Raw genomic sequence first — 18,977 nt, 5'->3', positions numbered from 1 at the left:
ATAGGAGCTCTTTCTGTTTGTCTATCCATCTGTTTCTCTGCCTGTCAAATTTTTAAAAATTATTGAAAAATAGAATTAAAAGTTAAGTTTATTTAGGTACCAAAAATTTTTGGAAGCCATGCATTGTTTTTCCATAATACACATTTTCCATGGACTTTTTGAAGGCCCTCTCCTATGTATCTATTTAAATATTTTTGGTACCAAATTAGACATCTTTTAACCTCATTTTCCATAAAGGTTAAAGTTTTTGAAGAATGCTCATATGAGTCAATTCTCTCTCTCTCTCTCTCTCTCTCTCTCTCTCTCTCTCTCTGTGTGTGTGTTTCCTTAAATCCTTTGGTCTCTGCTATGATCACATAACTTCTTTCACAACACTGTCAGGGGAGAAGAGAAAGCTGTTTTCTACCACTGCTCCAAGACTGGTGTTCCCTCTTCTTTCTTTGTTTACTGAGATTTTTTCAGCCTCCCTATATTCTTCCTCAGACCTGCTAACAATAGGCCTTGATGGTGCCTCAACCGAGACTCCTTCATCCATATTCCGTTTCAGCCCCAGATAGAAGTTAAGTGACCACAGAGAAGTGAATCCTAGGCTGCATTAGTAGAGTATGAAAGAGATCAAGGGAACTGGCATATTTCTTCTGTTTGTGCTGTGATTCCTTCCCTTGGGACCATGCTGAGTTCTAGATGCCTTCAAGAGACAACAACCATGATGGGAAAGGACTGAAATTTTGTCATGTCCAATACAGAATAGTGTAATGGGATATTTTGAACAGAAGAAGCAAGTGTGCCTGATAAATATTGTCAGGGGTCTAAGGGGCTACATAGTGCAGGAGGGTGACTTTCTTCTCTATATCCTCAAGGATAGGATTTTTAAGAGTAAGGATTCAGGTCAGTGGAAGGATGAACTTTCTGGCAGAGAGCTGTGAGGAGCTGCAGATGGTCCTGGGTGGGGTTGCAGGTGGGGATTGATCTGGTTTATGGGTAGAAGAAAGGAGAGTCAGTTATGTGTTCATTAGTGCAGATGGATGGCCTTGAGGGTAATCAAGCATTGTTCACTGAAAGTTTGGTAGAGGTATAAGAGGGGAGTGGGGTGGTTGTTGTAAATAACCCTTCAGGGTCCTTTGTTCCCTGAGCAGCCATCATTCTTGGGTACATTGTTTTCTATCTTTTGGCGTATTTAATCTCCAGTATTTAGGCTACGAAATTCTTTCTCTGACTAGAGTCTCCATTCTCTTTACTTTCTCCATTTTCTCATACCTACCATCACTGTTCTTCATTCTCCCAGCAAAACATAACCTTAACCTGTCCATGTCTTTCTGTCTCCTTTATTACCATCTCAACCCAAGCTACCCTCATATGCTGAGTAGAGGAATGGAATAGCTACCTAACATTGTCTTCTGCTTCCATTCCTGCTCTTCCTACAGACTGTTCTCTGTGTTATATGGGATGTTACCTTGAAGGAGTTCTAGCTTCCAAGAAGCATATCTGCAGGCTTTCCCAGGGACTACAGAACAGAAGGCTCATGAACCAAATTAAAATGCATAAATCAGATGATAAATTAAAATAATTTAAAATACAAGGAAAGAAGCAAGGGGAAAGATGTATGTGGTGGGTCTACACTCTTTGGACCAGTTATAGATGGGTGGAAAGACCATACTGCCTAAATCCTAGGGTAGGCAATGATCCTATCTCTTTTTGATTTACCAGCCTTACTGGCTAATAGTTTTGAGACCAGAAAGGAGGTTCAAACAAGGAGAACCAGAGACAGAAGGGGCCTCCGGCTGAGGGCATACACTTGTCTGTCAGAGAGATGCAGGGATAAGTGCCCCTGGCCACAGCTGTAGCTTGCCAGTAAGCCTGCTGAATAGTCATGGGTTTTGTTTTTGTTTCTTGGACAGAGGACACATGGGGCCAGAATGGGTGTCACCAATGAATGAGTGGCCAAGTTAAGGCCTCATGAATATTGACTACTCATGAATATTTAGTGCCTGTTGTATATTTAGTGTATCATGAATATTTAGAGCCCAGGTGCTTCATGTATATTTAATGCCTACTGAAAATTAGTTATCTGTTGGTTCTTCCATCCATTTCTTTCTGTTTAACATACATATACCCTGCTTACCACCTTCTTACCATTAATTAACACATCTTTGGATTTCTGCTTTTGTTAAATAAACTTTTTCTTACTACTTATCTAGGCCAGATGCCTCTATATTGATATATAACAATGAGTTCAAGAGGAAGAAACAGGAATTTGAGGACCAGGGGCCTCTGAGAATGAGGTTATCTTGCAACCTTATTCAATGTGCAAAGGACTTCCTGCAGTGCTCATGAAATTGAGGTTTTTCTTTTAGCATGGCTTCATTGAGTCTAGTGCTTAGGATCATGAAATGGGAGCCAATCGTCATTGCCAAGAAGTGTTTGTTGAATGCCTGTTCTGTGCCAGGCACTATTGCTGGGTTTTGGGAAACTGAACAAAAGAAGTAAGATCTATGGTACCCCTGTCTCATGGAGCTTATGTGCCAGCAGGTTGGAGAAGAAAGGGGAACAAGTGACTAGTCCAAGAATTTTGCAGTTGTCACTTCTAGAAATGCTCCGTGTCCAAACCACAACAATGATGATGGTAATAGCAAACAGAGGAAACACTTGAGAGATACTTGGTTGGCAGAATTAATAGGCTTTGGCCAGAGATTAAACATAATGAGGAAGAGGAGTATCTAATTATATCTCATTTAATTCTCCAGCAACCATCTAAAGTAGGTTCTGTCATTGTCAGCTTCTACGGAAAAGGAAATAGGCTTAGAGAAGTAATTTGCTGCTCCATCTGTATCCTAGTTTATTGCCTCAGAAGTCTGTGATTGAGGGAATATTGATGCCTTTACAAAGCCCAGGGGCATGGAACAAGAAGTGGAAAGGGGATTTGGAACTGTGGTATGTTTGTTGCAGGCATGAGGCCTTTGCAGGGGTGTGGGAACATCTGTATGGGATGTTCACTAGGCAGGTGGCATCCTGGAATGTCTTTTCAGGGAAAAATTCAAGGCTAAGAGTATGCAATGGGAATTGTGGTAATGTAGATCATGACCAGAATCAGACTGTGTTGGAGGAAAGTGGCTATTGAGGTGGTGGAAAGAGGAAGAGGATTTGACTCAGTGTCTCTGCTTAGCTTTCCTAGTAGAGGGATAAGGTGTGGATTGATATGAGGAGGTAACATGAGCTGGCCCCATTGTTCTTTGTTTTCAGACTCTCCACTGCCCATTTTATTTGGAGAATTTAAGGACTAATGGGAAATCTTTGGGGAAATATGGAAATGCCTTGACCCATCATCTGCTGCCTCCCTGGGTATACATTTCAAAGAAGGTTTTCACAGACTTCATGGCATTTTATTTTATAAGGGGACAAGATTCATCAGGGTCATATACAAGGTCATTTTTAAAGATTGGCAAGAAGATGTTAGCAAATGAAAAGTTATTTGAGAGCAGAAAGAGAAAACTTAGAAGTTTCAATTTTTATGAACATCTGTTTTATTTCAGTATGTTTGATTAGGTAAGTGACAATATTGCTTAAGCAAAAAATATCTTCTTAACAGGATTTCCACTTAAATGCTTTTTTTCTGATATTCCGTAACGAATTTTTGCTTATTTTTTTCTTCAGTTCTCATTTAACTTGAAAACTAGACACATACACACACACACAAAGATTTTATGTACTGGTTCACTCCCTAACTGCCCAGAACAGCCAAAACTGGGCCAGTGCAAAGCCAGGAGCCTGGAACTCAGTCTGCATCTTCCACATGGGTGGCAGACTCATCTGCTTGGGCCATCACCTACTGTCTCCAATGGTGCACATTAGCAGGAAAATGGAATGGGAAGTGGAGCTGGGACTTGAACCCAGGCACTGCAATATGGGATGCAGGCATCCCAGGCAGTGCCTTTAACTGCTGTGCCAAACACCTGCCTCAGGCTTTGCTTATTTTCTGATTACTTTCCCTACCATGACACCAAATTTGCCCAAATGATGAACTGGAGGTCACAAGACATCCAGAACCTATATAAATGACTAGGATTATGTTTTTATTATTACTACTTTTTAAGTGAAAGCTGATATTGCTGTAGTTCTCTGGACACTTTCTAGTGTATCATAGTTTTATTTAACTATCTAAGAAGAAATCTGAAATGCAAGCTCTATCAAGATCTTGGAAAGGCTTTTATTAAAGCTTCAATTCTCTCTGTTTCTTGATTTCAAGTCTCACAAAGGCAGACACCAAAGGCAAATTGAAGATAGTCATAAATGATATATCTGCAAATCATTTTTATGTTAAGGAAGAAGGAATATTATTTATAAGGACTCAGAGGAAAAGTCTAGAGTAAAAGTTTTAAAGTGTTAGGAAAATAGCAGAATTTCTAGTTGGCTCACCCCCGTCAGGATATTTCCCTGTGTGAACACGCAGCTTAAGGGTTGTGTCCAAAATCTGCGGTAATTGTATAACATTGAGTTGCAGAATGGAGAAACCTGGAGGGCTGTAGCAAATACTGTAAAGAGCAAACAAGAATAACCACTCTGTCATCAGGCTTTATTTAGAGAGAAACCACTGTCTCTTGAAATATTTAATATGACAATTATTGTTAAGCAATGTCTGTTTGGATAGCAGATAGTTTGAAGACTCATTTAAACACCATCTTCAAGCCTTCCTAAATTAAGTGACTGGGAAAAAGAAAACTAGTGTAATGAGCCAGTGCCTCAGCCTTCAGTGGGACAGGGTAGGTTGTATTTCTTTCAGTTGTGTCTTGAGTGGCCTGAGCCTGATTTCCATATGTTAGAGGCCCTGGAAGAGAGTAGGGGTCAAATTTAGATGCTGTGCACTAATGGTATTGCTGACACTTCCACACAGCTTTGATATTTTCACAATGAACTGGGAGGTCAGTTGCCTTTGTTTTTTGTGGAGCTGACCATTAAGAAATTAGTGCAACTCAATGAATTATAGCCTCTCCCCTTTTTAGTTGCCTGCACTATCATGTAAGTTTTTTTTAGGGTGGAGGAGTTTGGAATAAGCCAGAAACAAAAGAGGCATCCATTAGCATGGTGCCAAAACAGGCATTCAGTTACATGTAGCTTCTAATCAGAATAACATATTTTTAATATTCACAAGTTCTTGTTGGCAAAGAAATCTTGTGTTGTGAGTCAAGTGAGTGTCTGTTGCAATTCAAGGCTTGCTTTCATTTCTTGCCAGGATATCATTCTCTTTTGGGTTAGATATGTCATATTTATAGAATTTGTTGCTTTTCTGGTGGAATGTAGTTAAAAAAACATCACATCAAGCCAAGAACGTCAGAGGTTAACCCATTACATTTACTACTAATTTTCTAACAGAGTAAGTGTTAATCAAGTCCAACTACTAAGTCCAAACTAATCTATGCTAAAAAAGGATAATGATTAGAAATGTGCTTTAATGTTCTAGTATGGTCTGTACCATTTGTTCTCAGTTGGGAGTGATTATCAGAATCTCTAAGCCTAGCTTGGATTTTTTTTTTCTTTTTTTTTTTTTACTCTGTAGGCCTGGGGTCAAGAACTGGCTTTCCCATAGTTCTTAGCACATCCCTGATTAAACACACTGGTCTCCTCTAATGACTCGTTTTGGCCCCTCAATAGGATAGTATCTCTTGTGCTTTTTTTCTATACTCTAAGATAAATCTACCTGAATCAAGCAAATTAATCACAATGTAGAAGTCACTTGTTCATATGCTATTCATACATATCGGGCATATACTATATTTGACTACTATATCCCATAAAGTAAAGGAGTGGTATGATTGCCAGATAAAATACAAGATGTCCAGTTAGATTTTTAATTTCAGATAAGCAACAAAGAAGTTTTTAGTATAACTATGCCCCAAATATTGCATAGGAAATACTTATACTAGAACAAATTTGTCATTTATCTGAATTTCAATTTTAACTGGGCATTCCGTATTTCAGTTTGTTAAATCTGGCACCCCTAGGGGGTGAACATTTGGGAGAGAACTATCACTGATTGGAACAGTGTAAAATTTAAGAGTGAAGATGACTCACTAGTCTGTGAAGGTAGATACTTGGTACATGGTAGCTACTGAATAAATATTTGTGGAAGAGACAGAGGAAAGGAGTATAAAAAGAAGGAAGGAAGGAAGGGAGGGAGGGGTAGAAAGAATGAAAAAAAGGAAAGAGGGACCAGCATTGGTGGAGTAGTTTAAGCTGCTGCCTGCAACACTGGCATCTAATATTGAAATGCTGCTGCACATTTTATAGTCCCAGCTATTAATACACTCTATAACCTGCTCCCAAATACCTGCTATGGTTTGGATACAGTTTGAGAATCCCCCAAAGCATCACATGTAGAAATTTAAACCCTACTGTTGGGCATTAATAGGGTGGAAACTTAATCCAACTCTGATGCTTAGGGGTGAAACCTATGGGAAGTGATTAGGATTAAGTAAGGTCCCAGCTTAATAGTCCCAGCTGCTGCACTTCCCATCCAGCTCCCTGCTAATGTGCCTGGGAAAACAGCTGAAGATGGCCCAAGTGTTTGGGTTCCTGCCACCCACATGGGAGACCTGGATAGAATTCCAGACTCCTGGCTTCAGCCTTGTTGCAGCCATTTGAGGCATGAACCAGCAGATGAAAGATCTCTCCCTCTCGCTCTGTAACTCTGCCTTTCAAATAAATAAATAAATCTTAAAAAAGAAAAAGAAAAGGGAAAGTGCTAGATAGTGCCTGTGAGACAGTGCATGCATCCTAAATGGTGCCAGGAACTTAAGGGACCAGAGGAAGAAAAGTCAGTATCCATCAGAGAAGACGGCATTTGAGTTGTAGCTCAGGATTCCCCCAGTGAAGATGGAAGGGAAAGGTAGACAGTCAAAAGGAACATCGTAAGATAAAAATGTGGGAAGGTGGTTGGGCAAGGAGTCAGGAGGTGGATCAGTCAGTTTTTCATTACTGTAATAAAATACCGGAGGCAGGCTACTTTATAAAGAAAAGAGACTTGGGGGTAGGCATTTGGTATGGTGGTCAAGATGTCAGCTGGGATGCTTGCATACCATATTGGAATGCATGAGTCTGAGTCCTGACTTTATTCCTGATTCCAACTTCCTGCTAATGTAACCTGGGATGTAGCAGGTGGTGGTTTAAGTAGTCAGGTCCCTGCCAGCCACATGGATTGATACCCTAGCTTCTGGGCATTTAGGAAGTGAAGCAGCAGATGAGAGCTATGTTTGTCTTTCTGTCAGATAAATTTTTTTAACTAAAAAAGAGGTTTATTTTAACTCATGGTTCTAGAGGTACAAGTCTGAGGGTCTCATCTGGTGATGGCCTTATTGCTTGCAGAATTCCCAGACACTGTAGAACATTACATGACAAGAGAAGGGACCTTGTGTGTTGGTCTGACCTCTGCCTCTTATAAAGCCACCAGGATTCAGTCATGGGGTTCTACTCCAATGACCTTACTTAATCCTAATCACTTCCTGTATGTTTCACCCCTAAGCATCAGAGTTGGATTAAGTTTGCACCCTATTAATGCCCAACAGTAGGGGTTAAATATCTACATGTGAAGCTTTGGGGGATTCTCGAACTGTATCCAAATCATAGCAGGTATTTGGGAGCAGGTTATAGAGTGTATAAGGGAAACTAGGCAAGAAGGTTGCAGTGCAAGAGGAAATTCGAGGGGCCGGTGCTGTGACACAGCAGGTTAAAGCCACAGCCTGCAGCACCAGCATCCCGTATGGGTGCCAGTTCAAGTTCCCGCTGCTCCACTTCCAATCCAGCTCCATGCTAATGCACCTGGGAAAGCACCAGAAGATAGCCCAGTGCTTGGGCCCCTGCCACCCACATGGGAGACCCAGAAGAAGCTCTTTGCTTTGGCCTGGCCTGGCCCTGGTCGTTGTAGCCATTTGGAAGTGAACCAGTGGATGGAAGATCTCTTTCTTTGTATTTTTGCCTTTCAAATAAATAAATAAATCTTTTTTTTTTTAAAAAAAGAGGAAATTAGAGTATCTACCTGGCTCTGATTTTGGTGCTTATTTAATGACCAAGGGGGAGATGTATAGGGTTATCATTATTGTTAGGGACTAAGATGCAGAGTTTCAGATTTTTAATTTTTTTTCCCACAAGGGAGATGTCAGGTTATCGATATAAAAATATTCTTGTGAAACCAAAGTACCACAGGTGACATTTCATAAAAATAAAAGTGAAACTAGAGTAGTCATTTCCATGGAGAAATACAGTGAACAGAAGAAAAAGATGGCTCTATCATGTCTAACCATGATTAAAGCTCTTAGTATTTTTATGATACAAATCTAGTAGACACAATGACAAGGGGTAATTCTAGTATATTAACTCACCTCAGAAATACCTGCCTCTGGACTTTGATTTGTACCCTAGATCTGTAGCATTGCTACACTGAAATCAGTATATGTATAATTAGATGTGGTTAAGAGGTTAGAGTCTTAATTCTGGAAGGTGAATTCCCCCCAAAACTAAATTTAATGGTATAAACAAAGAGCCAAGGCAAATCCCAACTGAATAACATGAAAAAACATTAAACATAAATGGATATGTGGTCACTTAGATCTAAACCACAGGGAACTGTTAGAAAGTTAAAGCTTGCAGAGTGTTTCAGCTAGCAGGGCTTTTGAAAAAGAAGAGAGCTGGGGAATGTGAAGATGAAGAAGACCTTGAAAATAGGAACCTGATGCCTGGACATGTGTCCTAGTTGTCTTTCTGGGACAGTAAAGAAGGTAACATCTGGCAGTTTAAAGGACAGATACGGTGCTTGTGTTGTTTTTCCATTTTGTAACATTATTTTTATTTATCTACCTTGATGACCTCAGTTGCTCTCCAGTGTGTGCCAAAGACATGGCATCCTGCCCATGTCTTTGATATTTCAAAATAAACTCCTGCTGGGAGAATTTCTGCCATTTATCAAGGAAGACTATAACATACAAATCCCAAATAAATACAAATTTTAATCCCTAAAGGACACACTTGAGAGATCCCACAAATATATTATTGAAAGCTGCCATGTGCAACTGTGCATTTAAATGGCCTATATTGGTTTTCTGATTAACATTGGAGTTTTTGTTAGCAACATTTTCTTGTTTAGGGTTAAACTTTTCCTTTCTTTCTAATCTATGAATGGTCAGGGCTTTTTTTTTTTTTTTCTGTTTTCACAAAGAAGTTCACTGGACCTTTCTGAGAAGCATCTAGTGGGAGAAGTACAGGGGCTCAGATAAGGAGTGTGAGGGCCTGAGAGACACAGGCTCCTGGGAGAATCTGGTAATGCTGTGCTGCTGCAGGTGGGCCCTCCCTGAAAAAATGTGCCTTTAGAGCCAAGAAAAGCTTTTGTTTTGGAAGAGCATCTCTTTTCTTTCTGTTTCTCTCTCTCTCTTTCCCATTTTCTGGGTGGCTGGCAGCTCTTCTACCCATTTCTATCATGTTTTGTCTGTGTCGATTCTTTTCCTCTTTCACTTGGTTCAGTGCAAACTATAGAAAGTAACGGTATTTAGTTAGAAACTGAAAACCCAAGTTCATGATCTTTTTCCTGTCATTTCTTAGGGCATGACCTTGAGCATGGCACTTAACCACTCTGAGCTTTGTTTTCCTCATCCATAAATGGAATATTCATATTTCATGCATTATCTGTGTCTTGGGATTGTTGAAGATTAAATGAGAAAATGTAAATGAAAGTCTATCCTAGGGCTATGATGATGATTATGATTATTATTATTGAAAAACCCAGTGGGTGGGCCAGTTCTCACACCTAGAAAAATATAGGAAGCCTATTCAAAGCCTGACTGAACCAAAATCAGCTCTCACTTGCTTATTTGAATTTTATAATGAAGTACAAATACAAAATAGATGGGATTTTCAAAGAAGCTCCTGACTGTTGAAGGAATCTTATAGATTTCAAAAGCTGTCACAATGTAAGTATTTTTAAACAGGTATATAATGGCTCTTGAAAACACCTGAAATGCCCATCCTTTTGTAGATGTTTAAGTATGCAATTTGTTCTAAATGTCTAATCTTAAATGATTAAATAATTTGCATACTGTTTTCAGTGGCATGAATTAAAGGCTAATTGAAGTATAATTTTTGCAGTAAAATTATATCATCTTTTATGTAGTACATTTAAAAATATTCTAGGCCAATTCTAATTTTATAGTTTTATTATTTTAATTTAATGTACCAATTAAAATTGCTGCAAAGAAAAGAAGATGAAAATGATTTAAGTTAAGTTCTTCTCAACAGAGTGAAAAGATGTTAAGTAGAATAATGGAAAAGAGCCCAACACAATTCCTGGCACATAAAGATATTCATTAAATGCTCCTTAATGAATAAGGAATGAATAATTTCTAAGCATTTTTAGGCTTTGGGAAAAGTTACTCTTCTTTAGTGCTTTATAAAATACGAAGAAGATAAATTGACATCTTTATATTAAAATACCTCCAGACAGAATTCACATAAGCCAATTTTTATTGAATCATTAGATCCTGTTTGCTCTGCTACCCTTTTCTCTTTGCTCTTAGAATAGATTCTCAGGCCTAAATCTTTCACAGATGTTGAGAGACAATTCTCCATGGGTATCTTGCACGTCTGTACAACTTGTAAGCAGAAGCACTGACTGTTCTTTGTTCTAGACTGTCTCTTTAAGGATGTTTATATAGCAAACAGCTTTGGAAGGTAAAGATAGCCTGTCCCTATGGAACAAAGTGTGGGTTTGCTTATGGCCCTGAAAGATGCAGATTGTTTCTTTCACCAGAACAACAGCAGAAATGCTTAGTGTCCAGTCCAATAAAGATAATATCTCCCTCTGTGATGAAAGGCAGGAGTGCTAATTACTCATTACAGAAAATTTCAGTTCCTTATGCTCAGGGTACTTCTCCTGTAATGTCACCTACTACATGTGCCCTGCAGGTGTTACCTGAACTTTGTTGTATCACCTTATGGGAATTGGGACTAAGGAAACTGGTGCAAAAAATACTGATGTTACTGCTCTTGCATAATAACCAGCCTTTTCTCCCTAACCAAAGCTTCCCATGTCTTATACCAGCATCCATGAAACTGTGAGAAGATACCTTATTAGCTTGCAAATAAAACCATAAACCCTAAACAGTTCTTGACAGTAGGTTTCAGCGACATTTGGGTAACTTGGGTGATATGGTGTGATATATTTGATATAATCATTTAGGCAAGGAAATCCTTTGCCTTCAATGGCTGACTACCCTACCCCTTTGGGTTTACGTGGGGACCTGAGGCCATATTCCCAAGAGAAGTAACAAATGTATATCATAGGGTTGAAGTAGAAGATGGAATGAGATCTAGAACCTTTGACCCAGAGCACTGGCTAGAACTAAGAAGGCTCTGATAACTGTGACTTGATGAAGTTGTTTGACTGGAGGTGGACAGAGGCTATAGAGGAAGAAGGAAGGAAAATAGGTTAGTAGAGAAAACGAGATTCCCTGCAATTTCAAAGCAGCCTAAAATGAATCATGCTTCTCAAAGCTGTGAATCACAGTATTAGCACCCACCGTGATAAAGCTCATTAGCCTTTTTGTTTTGAACCCAAAGGATGCATTTTTGTGAGAACTCTGTTTTGGGGGCCTTTGTTTACTGTGCACACATTGGGTACTAGTGGCTAAAAGTGAACATACTTGTTCTAGGAAAAGACTTGATGGCAATGTCTAGCATTTGTCGTCATTCTGCTTATGTCCCACCTCCTTCATCCCTCAGCTCTCCCAGTCTTTAAGCTTTACTAATAATGATTAGGGCATAAAATAATTGATATTTATTAAATTATTAGTAAAATAATTAATAATTAGTGGTAATTATAATTATGTTGAGAATGTGAATAAGAAGTAATAAAGTTTAGTAATAATTATTAAGAAAGTATAATAGTTAATAATTGTTAGGGAATAATACTTTCCTAACACCACTTATGTAATGCTAATAACAGCATTACCAGATAGGTCACAGAACTCGGGATCTCAGAGCTCTCTTCGCTCCCTCAGAGAGTTTGAATGTGCTAATGCTGCCTCCAAGAGCAAGCCCTTTGCCCACCTTCCTATTGCAGGAGAGCATTCAGGGTTGTTAGGTGTGCTTAGCTTCCCACTTGTTAGCAGAACAATGAAACAGTTTTTATTTTGTTTCATGCCACAGGGGTCTTCATCCGGCGTCATCGGATTCCTCTCCCACCTCCTGATGATGAACAGTTTTATACTGTGTACCATTTCAATATAAACATAGATATTGTCTTCTATGGCTGGAAATTCAAGATTTATGACTGTGATGCATTCACTGGAAACTTTTTGAAGAAAATAGGAATCAAATTAAATCCTCCAGGACAGTGTCCAGAAGATCCTTATATACAGACACGGAAAAAGGTAAGAAGTTAATGGGTTTGTGAGTTCTTGTTTTCATAATGAGAATCTCTGGAGAATCAGTAAAGCGTTTTGTTACTCCTGATGCTGTTGGTACCACAATTATTCAGGTTGTCCTGTCTCTTGGACGGGAGGGAAGGCCCAGTGGTGTTGGCCTCACAGCAGGAAAGACTTTGTTGCTGCCCTCCCTGCTCCTGCTTTCCAGTTCTTTCCATAGAGTCTTCCTTCTAGGTAGTAGGAGTCTTTGGTGAGCAGTTCAGGTGGGATAATTTTTATGAGACTACAGTTGGCTTTGTGGTCACTGACATATGAGTTAGGCCCATTCTTCCTTGACTTATCTTGTCCTGTTTTAGTTGCCTAACTCTGGGAAGACCTTTGTTTCTGTGCTAATGATTTTGTGAACCGAACCTTGGGTACATCTTCTTCCTTCCTCCCCAGGATTCCCAACTCTTCTTTTGGTGCCATTGGATGCTGAGATATTCTGGAAGATTGAGGAGGGCCATGATTCTAAGAATGCTTATCTTCAAAGTCTGACCCCAGTTAGTGTAGGGAATAGACATTATTATTATTATTATTATTATTGTCTTTCTGAAGTTTTTTAAAAACTATCCTTTGACCAAAACTTTGTTTTCCAGAAGAATCAGAGACCCAGCCAATCTCTTTGCTGGGATGGGAATGCAGATCTCTTGATTCTTAGCCTGATTTTTGTTATTTTCGTTTGTTTCCTTATACTTCAATAAGTATACAGTTGGATGAGTCTTCACAAATACATATACCCTTATAAACTACACCCAAATCAAGACTGTAGTCCATTTCCATTCTTCCAGAAGTCCTCTCATGTACTGAGGGGTAAGTCACTATTCTTATTTGGATGCCCATAGAGTACTTTTGTCATTTTTAAAAGTTGTAATTCATTTTCTGGTAGAAAGATAGCATACCATTTAGAATAAAATTCTTCTTTGATTTCTGCTTTGATCTCTTGTTAAAAGCTGCATGTAGGATCACTCATCTACACCTGCCTCCTAGCCTCAGAATTATTCTTTAATGTTGTAGGTCTACAACCCTCCTGAGAAACATATGTATTGTTGATTCTGGAGTATCTAAGGTGAAATGCTTGTAAATCAGTATACAAAGAGATTTTTTTTGTTAGCTTGATTTTAATTTTTTCTGAATGCCCTGGGTAAAAGAGTCTGGATAAATACAGTCTTTAGAACCAGCAGAGAAAACCTGAAGGAAATGAGTGCATATGAATTACCACCCTTTGCATATGGCTGAAGTCATTCACTAACAGTTGGTGTTATGTGATAGTCTTTGTGAATGATGATGCATTATATGAAATTGCATAGAGCACTGTAAGATTTCTTAGGTTTATAAAAAAAATCTTTTGTGCCAGGAATCAAGAATAAATACCAAGCATAGCCAAGAAATGTTTTAAATAATTTCTTTTCAGATTGGGAGAATCATTTTAGCATTTATTCCCTCAGGGAGAAAACTCTTCAATAAATATAGAAATCTTTGGGAAATTAGGAGTTTAAGAGACTTTCATATTGACTTTTTTTATAAAAGATTTATTTTATTTATTTGAAAGACAGAGTTACAGAGACAGGTAGAAACATGGAGAGAGAAAGAGGTCTTCCATCTGCTGGTTCACTCCCCAGATGGCTGCAATGACTGGAGGCTGCACTAATCCAAAGCCAGGAGCCAGGAGCTTCTTTCTGGGTGTCTCACATAGGTGCAGGGGTCCAAGAATTTGGGCCATCTTTTACTGCTTTCCCAGGCCATAGCAGAAAGCTGGATCAAAAGTGGAGCAGCCGGGACTCGAACCGGCTTCCATATGGGATGCCAGCACTGTAGGCTGCAGCTTTACCCACTGTGCCAATGTGCCAGCCCCCCTATTTCTTCTTTTTTACTTTTGCAAAAATCTTTGAATAAGCAGCATATACAGATGCATTTCTAATAGATAGACGTGAGTTTTTTGGTTGAGATATAATTAATGTAGTCAAGTACACAAATCTTAAATATGAAGATCAAGTTTTGGCAAATGTGTACAATTGAAGTATAAAATATTTCCATCACTCTAGAAAGCTCTTTTGTCCCTGTGTTCAGATTTTCTACCCAGAAGCAATTACTGTCCTAACTTATGTCTCCATAGATTAATTTTGTCTGTTCTGAAACATGAATTTTGAGAAAAGTCTATTTTCAAAATATTATAGAAATACGATTCAGTATATTAACCTAATATGTAATATGAAAAGCTTCCTAATATTTCCTTGTCTGTATTTTTAAGATTAAAACTGATTATAAGTGTATATATTTCATACTTGAAAATTTTTAAAAGTCACAGAATAGTTTATAGAGAATATATCTTTATGTCAGTTGATTGCTTGCATCCCACAGGTGAAGATGAAAAACCTGCAACTATTATTGACGTGTTTTCCATTTGCAGACGGTAGAGTGCATGGAGCCCTTGCGTCCCTATGAGTCCTTTGACACTCTGAGACAGTTCCTCCTGAATGATAAGAAAGTTCTGCGTTTCTTCTGCCTGTGGGATGACTCAGGATCGTTGTTTGGGGACCGCAGAGAACTTGTCCTGCATTACTTCTTGTCTGATGATACTATTGAAATCAAAGAGGTGCTGCCCCACAATTCAGGCCGGGATGCCATGTCCTTGTTCCTCCGAAGGGGTAAGCTACCCAAGGTGAGCACTGGACCCGGAACTGCTTTCTGAGTTCACATATGGACCGAGAGACTCAAGTCACTCTTTGGAATGTTGTATGATTCTGTTGCTATACTTTATTCCTCGTTTGGATACATATTTTTAATTTAATTCTTAGTATTCCTGAAAAGATTGTGGAAACATTAACTTCTGATGTAAATAACAGCTGACCTTTGGATCCTCATGGAAGCTCAAGTTCTCTGAGGCCAGTACCAGAAGCCCTGCTGTATCTCTTGGAGGCAGGGGAAGCAGAATTTGTCTGAGACTTCTGGGATATGCACAGCAGGAGGCCAGAAGGTGCCAGGGAAACCTGTTTTCAGAATGACTTTGATAATAGGCTAAATATAAAATAATAATGACACACCTGGCATTTGCTGTGTACCTTGACATCAATTGTTTCATTTTTATTCATTCAACAAATAATTGTTGAATGCCAACTGTGTGCCAGCTCTGAGGTTACAGTGAGAAGGAAAATGGACTAAGCCCTACTGCATGGAGCTTCGATTCTTTTAGGGAGAAATATAATGGAGGTAGGTGTTCCCTTCACACGACATCCTTGGAAGAAGTGAAGAGTAAGGACTGCTGCATTTAAGCAGATAAAGAAATCAAAGTGCTGGGAAGATAGTTGGCCCCGAGTCCTGTAGCTAAGTTGTAAAGAGAACATTTGAGTCCAAATGTACTGTTCTATGTTCTATGGCTTACCTACAGCACACACATCATAAACTTATATATTTAAACTTCCTCTGTATATCACACATATCAGGGATGTTTAGATTTCTCATCTGCATGTGACAAATGGATCATTGTCAGTTTATATAGATTTGTTAAAGTATTTCCTATAGTTCACACAACTTCTTGGACCACTTTCACAGGGCTGAGCAGGGCCCTGGCTTGCCCCCAACTACAATTTCTGTTAGACGCTGACCCTAGTCTGTTGCCCTTTTCACCTTACCACATTGTCTCTGTCAGCCAGCAAGTATTTACTGTGCTCAGGATCAGACCGGGTGCTGAGCAGAATAAAGAAAAGATGTCAGGGGGTATGACTTCCTTCTCAGCAAAATCTGTAGTTTAATGATAAGAAAAGATGACTGCTGAGGACCACAGAAAGCGATTGAACCCTTCAGTAGATGCTTCTGAGGTTGGGACTGGGGACAAATTGAACAGTTTTCAATATGTGTGGTGACTTGGCAGAGAACTGAGTGGCTGGCTACCTGTAGTATGGGAGGGGTTGGGGAGGTGGGGAAGATGGGGAAGATGGGGCCTCATTAAGGACTTGAAGGATGCTTGGAGTGTAGGCCAGCCCACGAGGGTTGTGATGCTGTGGGAAGAGGACTGTGTGTCTTCCCCTGGATGGGAGAGAAGAACCACACATTGCATGTCTCCTGCATGTGCCCCTGGATGGTATCAGCTTTGTATTTCGAGGCTGTGGCCCATACTTTGTTTCGATTTTGTCTTCCAGTATGGCCCACCTGGAGTCTATCAACCAGGCCAGATCACAGATCGAACAGTTCTCAACGTGTATGATAGATTGTCAGAGATAGGTAGCGTGTTGGACAACCGAGGTGCTAGCTACATGTTGGATAAGTACCAGGTGAGGAACCTTATGTTTGATTAGTGTTTCCCATGGGACTTCCCTGGACCCTGAACCATGGGGGCAAGTTACATATTCTTCCCTTGTGATATTGTAAATGAAATGAATGGCTGTACCAATAGATGCATTGCGGCCGGCGCCGCGTCTCACTAGGCTAATCCTCCACCTTGCGGCGCCGGCACACCAGGTTCTAGTCCTGGGCGGGGCACCAGATTCTGTCCCGGTTGCCCCTCTTCCAGGCCAGCTCTCTGCTGTGGCCAGGGAGTGCAGTGGAGGATGGCCCAAGTGCTTGGGCCCTGCACCCCATGGGAGACCAGGATAAGTACCTGGCTCCTGCCATCGGATCAGCGCGGTGCGCCAACCGCAGTGGCCATTGGAGGGTGAACCAACAGCAAAGGAAGACCTTTCTCTCTGTCTCTCTCTCTCACTGTCCACTCTGCCTGTCCAAAAAAAAAAAAAAAAAAAAAAAAAAGATGCATTGCACTGCCATTTATCAACAATAGCCAGGCTTTAGTTTATATGTAAATATGTGCATTGTGTTGGTTTTTGCAGGCACTGTGGTGCTAAAATAATGCTTTAAAATATTAATATTCACTCGATTTCAAAAATTTAGTTATAAATGACATCATTGAATTTTTACGAAGTTTTCTTTGTATATAGTTCTTTGGAGATCCATGGTGCCAATGCTGTATTCCTTTGTTTTTATTAGATGGGAAAATCAGACCAAGAGTTTTACAAAGATTCTGACCTGTCTGTAGGAGCTTCCATCAATGTGTGGGGAAGGAAAGTGCTGCTTTGTGACTGTGATGAATTTACGAAGCTTTATTATAAAACTAAATATGGAATTGGTAAGTGATGCGTATGGCTGTTGGAAAACACTTTAAAATCCACAATTTTTGTTCCCTAGTTAAGATTTTACTTTTGATTTTCAGTTTCCAAGCTGATGATAGTTACCGTTTATTGTATATTTGCTATCTTCCAGGCATTTGTTGTCTTATATATTCCTAACAACAAGCCTTTATAGGTAGGCTCATTATACCCATTTTAGGGCTCATTTGTCCAATCATATGGTGAGCAAAGGATAAGTTAAGATTTGAATTTGTGTGCTTTGACGCCAGGGACTTCTGTTTTCCCTTTGTGCCCACTGCCTCGCTATGATAGATGCATTGGTTAAACAATTGAAATGGAAATCCAAATGCTCTGCTCTTTGCTTAATTCTTGCTTACCATGATGAACATACTTACTCATTTTCTCTAGGAAATTATTTTGTACCAGTTTGCTCTACTTTTCCTGGTGAGGTTCAGCCAGGTTTCCAGCTTCTCATTTCTTAGGTGTTAGTTCCATTCTAATCAGGTTACTTAAGGTCAGCATAAAAACCAGCTGTTTATTAAGCACTTAATATAATAAATAGGTCACTGTAAGTAGATTTAGGAGATAATGTTGCATGAGAGGTTTCTAGGCTGGAAGGTGAGCTGAGACCTGCTGTACTATTATGTAGGAGTCTTAGAAGTGGGATTGACGCTGTGGCATAGTGGGTAAAGCCACAGCCTACAGCACCTGCGTGCTGTATAAGCACCAGTTCCATTCCTGCCGCTCCACTTCCATTCCAGCTCCTTGCTGATGCACCTGAGAAAGCATCATAAGATGGCCTCTGGACCCACATGGCAGACCCAGAAGAAGCTCCTGGCTTTGGCCTGGCCCAGCCAGGTCGTTGTGGCCATTGGGGAAGTGATTCTTCCCCTATACTTTATTTTTAAAAAAGATTTATTTATTTATTTGAAAGACAGAGTTACAGAAAGAGAGGAGATGTAGAAAGATCTTCTACCCACTGGTCCACTTCCCAAATGACCGCAACAGCCAGAGCTGGGCCAATCCAAAGCCAGGAGCTAGGAGCTTTTTCCAGGTTTTCCATGTGGGTACAGAGACCCAAGGACATGGACCATCTTCAGCTGCTTTTCCAGGCACATTAGCAGGGAGCTGGATTGGAAGTGGAGCAGCTGCAACTCGAACCCAGTGTCGCAGGCAGCAGTTTTACCCACTACACCTCAGTGCCAGCCTCTTCCACTATACTTTAAATCATCTTTATATTACTTATAGTACCTAATATAATTTGAATGATATAGAAATAGTTATTATACTGTATTGTTTAAAGAATAATTACAAGAAAAAAAATGTCTGTACGTGTTTAGTACAGAGACAACCATCATAGGCCTCTTTTTTGTTGAAATATTTTCATTCATGGATGTGGATCCCATGTATGCAGGGG

The 18,977-nt window shown here is 39.8% G+C and overlaps 1 protein-coding gene across 3 annotated transcripts in view; it reads left to right on the top strand.

Moving 5' to 3' along the window:
* EFHC2 (EF-hand domain containing 2) overlaps nucleotides 1-18,977 on the top strand; it is a 183,590-nt gene that overhangs the window by 74,302 nt on the left and 90,311 nt on the right. For all 3 annotated transcript variants that reach the window (XM_089324301.1, XM_008272519.5, XM_089324302.1), the window contains 4 exons: nucleotides 12,184-12,407; nucleotides 14,851-15,102; nucleotides 16,580-16,711; nucleotides 17,421-17,559. In XM_089324301.1, coding sequence (XP_089180427.1) covers nucleotides 12,184-12,407; nucleotides 14,851-15,102; nucleotides 16,580-16,711; nucleotides 17,421-17,559 — 747 coding nt within the window. The remainder of the gene's footprint in view (nucleotides 1-12,183; nucleotides 12,408-14,850; nucleotides 15,103-16,579; nucleotides 16,712-17,420; nucleotides 17,560-18,977) is intronic.

Source organism: Oryctolagus cuniculus, chromosome X (genome assembly GCF_051225735.1).
Source record: "Oryctolagus cuniculus isolate XC-2025 breed Fujian yellow rabbit chromosome X, ASM5122573v1, whole genome shotgun sequence".
Taxonomy (NCBI): domain Eukaryota; kingdom Metazoa; phylum Chordata; class Mammalia; order Lagomorpha; family Leporidae; genus Oryctolagus; species Oryctolagus cuniculus.
This window is presented reverse-complemented; position numbering and strand designations above follow the sequence as displayed.